The following is a 4470-nucleotide window of genomic DNA, read 5'->3' as shown; positions in this document are numbered from 1 at the left end:
TAGAGCCGCGTAGCATAGGCTTCTGCGGCGGCTTTTCTTCCATCTCGAGATGGCAGGGCGGGCAGGGCAGGTGGATCCGACGGGCCACAGGATTCCGCTTCCGCCACCACCGTTGATCGATCCATCGTCGATCGATCGGTCGGTCGGTCACAGACGGAATGTACTCTGCTGCTGGGAGCGCTGCGCTTGCGTTTTCATGGCGGTAGAGGCCAAGCACAGTGAGTGTGAGAGTGAGAGTGGTGCGGTGGTAGCTGGTGCCTGGCTGGGAGGGACGAGTTGTCTTCCATCCGTCGAAAGGTTGGGGTTGGGGTCGGGTTTCATTTGTTTGGGAGCGAGGCGAGGAGAAGCCAGCTGAGCTGAGGAGGGGGAGGAGACAGGGCGGCCCCATTCCCACTCGCTCCCACTCCCTCACTCCCTGCTCTGCTCTGCAGCTAGCACACCATTCATTGATTCACTCGCTCGCCCGCCCGCTCGCTCGCTCCATTTCTTCTTCTATCCCTCGCTCTGCTCATTCCACGCGCACTGTCCACTCCATCCGTCCATCCCCATCCATCTCCACCGCCACCGACCCACCTGCATTTACGTTTCAGTCGCCGGCGGCGGCGGCAGGGCTGATCTGGGTTGGAAGCATGGAGGGGGACGACAAGTGGAAGCTGTCCAAGAAGGGGCGGAGCAGATCGGGCCGGAACTACTACTACGGCGACGCGTCCGGGGCCAGCACCAGCGCCGGCACCAGCGGGGGGCTGAGCCGGAGCTACTCGGCCAGCGTCACCGCCACCCGGGACGGCGCCGGCGCCAGCGGGAGCGGGGGCGGGAGCTCGTCGTCGGAGCAGCAGAAGAAGGAGGAGGCCGAGTCCCGGCGGCGGCTGTCCAAGAAGTGCGTGGAGGCGGTCAAGGAGCACCGCGCGCGCTTCTACATCGTCCGCCGCTGCGTCTCCATGCTCGTCTGCTGGCGCGACTACTAGGACCTGCCGGCCACCTCCGGCAGGCCGGCCGCCACATTCTTTCAATCGTTTGCTTCTGCTCTTCTACCGGTGCTGTAGCTACGTACATTTCCTTCCCCCTTTCTTGGCCGGCCTAGCCGAGCTCTCCATCCATTCTCAGCCTATATAATCTTCTTAGCTTCTTCTGCTTCTTCTTCTTGCTGCTTGCTTAATTACTTTCTTGATGTTTTTCCCCACTGTGATTTGGGCATGTACAGTACATCAGCCATGAGCGCCACCACCAGCACCAAGGTAATGCACCTAGCTAGCAGTCCCGTCACAATCAGCCACCATTACTAGCTAGCTAGCTCAGGAGCTCCATTTCGCTCTGTTTTTCCTAGTACCACGGAGACTTAAATTTGTGCAGCTAGCTTCATTTCAATCAAATTTGTCCTAGCACCAGCTGATGTTTTGATTTTGAGTGAGGGAGGCCGTTGAAGCAAAGCAAGATTGATCCATGTCGTTCCATTCTTTCACCTTTGCGTTGATTAATTGCTGATCCTTGTACCGGTACCAACAATTTGTTGTTTGCGGTTGAAATCCGGTTGGCGGAGGGCGGTCAATTGACCGGACGGACGAGGCTCACGCACGCGCGCACGCAGAGATTGAATCAATCAGGAGCTCAGGGGCTCGCTCGTCGGCCGGCGGGCCAATGATTGTGCTAGTCTTATTAGTGGACGCCGGTCGTCGATCTGCTGGGTGGTGATGATGATGGGGAGAGTACAATTAGGTGGGGGATGGGACGCAACGCAAGTGAGTGAGAGTGAGTGAGAGGGAGCTTGTCAATTTGTTGGTGGGATTCAGGCATGGCATGGCGATAATGTTAGCTAGCATGGTCCCCTCGCTCATGCTCGCCCGATTCAGTCAAGCCAATCAGTAGACCAAATGTTCGCTTAATCTAGCAGCTGGACCTCACCCGTCGCCATCGCCGTCGCCGTCGCCGTCCGTCGTCGGCCATGCAATGCACCACTGCCATGCAGGGCTCACTCTAGTCTACAAGGAAGAAAGAGAGAGAGAAGATTCAACGCATTGTGTTTGTACCCTTTTTTTTACTGGTACTCTAGCAGGTTGTTACTACTGCATGGTAAGTACTTTCACCGCGCGGTATGGACGCATGCATGGACGTACGGGACACATGCGCGGCACGTGCGAGATTCCCGTTGGCTGCTAATCGCTTCTTCGGTTTGCCAAGGGCCGTGAAAATATATGTATGTATACGCGCCCTGCGTACGGACTGTCTGGCACTGTGATTTTTTTACTGGTAATTTGTGGTACTCTACAAACTTACGTTCCAAGTTCCAACTACCTAGTGGTGCGGTTGTGCTTGTGCTTCCTCACCTCAGCAAGTTTGTAAAATGTCCCAAGTTCCAAGTTCTGACCGAAGAAAACAGGTTCCAACTCTTTTTTTCATTGCAGGAAAAAACAGGGTCCAACTACCTAGTGGTAATTAGGAGCTGGAATCGTTCTTTTCCAGTACTTAATCTCGACCCGCCCAATCCATCTAAAATGCAGAGTAGTGCTACTCCGGCCTTGTCGTCCAAGAAATAGATTTATCTAGACGTATTTTAGTCATACATACATCTAACTTTATCCATTTCTCCGGACAGGGGGGTCTAATGGGCACCCCTCCAAAATTGTAAAATAAATTTTACTAACATGTAGCACTAGTAAATTTTCAACGGTGGCATCCCAAGGTTGAGATTCTAGGTCCGCGGCTTATTTCCGAAGCGAAGGGGGTATTATTTCCCCTTTTTTTTCATGTGCGTGTACGTGCTCTCTGACCCTGACGGTGTGAGAGAGATATATGGTGGTAATTTGGTTGCCATTGGAGGTGGAAACAGTTCGGAGCTGGGTGCGGGTGCTGGTACAGTGGGTGCGGGATTGTACGTACGCGGGCACTGTACAAACATATGCAGCGGGGCCGGGGGCAAGGACGCTTGCCTCGCGGGCACGCATTTCCGTCCCCTCCATCTCCTCTGTGTGGAGTGCGTGTAGTACCCTCGGCCGGCACTGTCACGTCCACTGTTACCGCTACCCATCGAGCTATTTATATTAGCTCCTACTACTCGTACCAACCGTGAACCACCACCCATGCGCCATGCACGCTGTCGAGTGAGATGAAAGAAAGGAAAAGGGAAAATATAACACACCCGTGCACCACCGTTCCGTTCCCCACGGATGGATGTGTCCAAGGCGCGTGTACCTTTGCCTTTTTTCTGAGATAAAAATCTAAGTTAAATTTTAAAAAACGTGGGCGCACAACATTGTAGAATGAAGGGAGTACTGTCTTTAGCGAAATGGGATATTTTTGTATTTTATTTTGTATTCAAGATTTTCTTCTTCATGCCATTTTTTTTGGAGACCGCCCAAGATTTTGTACGTTGGGACTCATGTGTCGAGGTGGTACCGTGGTAGTAGTACCGTGTTGGATGTGTTCGTCGGGTTGTCTATGTGGCTGTGTGGCTCTATGGATCCGAAGAAGTTCGCAGGCTTGTAGGGTTGTGCCTCTTTTCTGGCTGAAAAGGATTACATCTATTATAAAGATTCATTGAAAGTACAAATCACTTCAAACATAATAAAATTACATCGAGGTCTATGCACCACCGAACAACCATTGCCGCCGCCAGAACAAGCCATCGACGCGCTGCTTCCATACGGGAGCCGGCCTGGCCTTGTCGATGATAGCCGGGAAGTCTTTGTGCACGTGCCCCTAAGGACCAGCGCGCTGGAGCCGCACTCGTCACCGTTGAATCCTTGAATCGATCTGAAGAACCTGACACCAAATATCACCGCTGCTTGCGCACGGCGAGAAACGCTAACCTCGCCGCCCCATGGAGCTAGTAAGAATCTACGCCGGAACTTCATATAATCCGTCTCAATGGACAAACTTGAGGAGGATCGGAGCCCGAAAGACTGACTCAAACAAGGAGCGCATCCAAACGCCGCCTCCGCGATGACTAATTCTACCTATCTACTAGCGGCAGTCGAGACACCACTATTCTCCTCCTCGACACTGGCCGCCGAAGCGGCAAGCAGAGGGGGGCAAATCCACGGACTCGTCGGCGAAGGACGAGGGCAGGAAGTCTTTTCCAAGTCGCCTTGGGAGAGATGAAAGAAAAGCTAAAGTTCTTGTAGGGCTGTGCTTGTTCACTCAAGCCAGTTTGTAACGGTTTTTTGTCTGTTTTTTTCATAAAACAACTTAATTACTGGATGGGATGAACCTTTTGCCTCCATTTCAAAAAGAAGTGTCATATGTTCCACCGTAGTGCCTTCCCAATGGTCGTTCACCGCCACCACACTGGCACCACCCTACTACCATCTCTCTAAGCTCGACGACCTCGATAGATTGTATTATCCGACCATGCAGGGCCAAGGCGTATATATGGGTGAAATATGAATCGAACATGCATTGACAAGTTTATCACTTTTATATGGAAATACAACTACTCCACCCGTCCCTATTTTCTCGGTGTCCAGGTATTTGACT

General features: G+C 52.6%; 1 protein-coding gene across 1 annotated transcript; it reads left to right on the top strand.

The window, feature by feature from the left end:
* Positions 1–310: 310 nt before the first annotated feature.
* LOC125549538 (small polypeptide ROTUNDIFOLIA LIKE 3-like) lies at positions 311–1382 on the top strand. Its single transcript, XM_048712934.1, has one exon. It carries the CDS (start codon positions 630–632, stop codon positions 963–965), a length of 336 nt encoding a protein of 111 aa, XP_048568891.1. The 5' UTR covers positions 311–629; the 3' UTR covers positions 966–1382.
* The last annotated feature ends 3088 nt before the right edge of the window (positions 1383–4470 follow it).

Source organism: Triticum urartu, chromosome 3 (assembly GCF_003073215.2).
Source record: "Triticum urartu cultivar G1812 chromosome 3, Tu2.1, whole genome shotgun sequence".
Taxonomy (NCBI): domain Eukaryota; kingdom Viridiplantae; phylum Streptophyta; class Magnoliopsida; order Poales; family Poaceae; genus Triticum; species Triticum urartu.
This window is presented reverse-complemented; position numbering and strand designations above follow the sequence as displayed.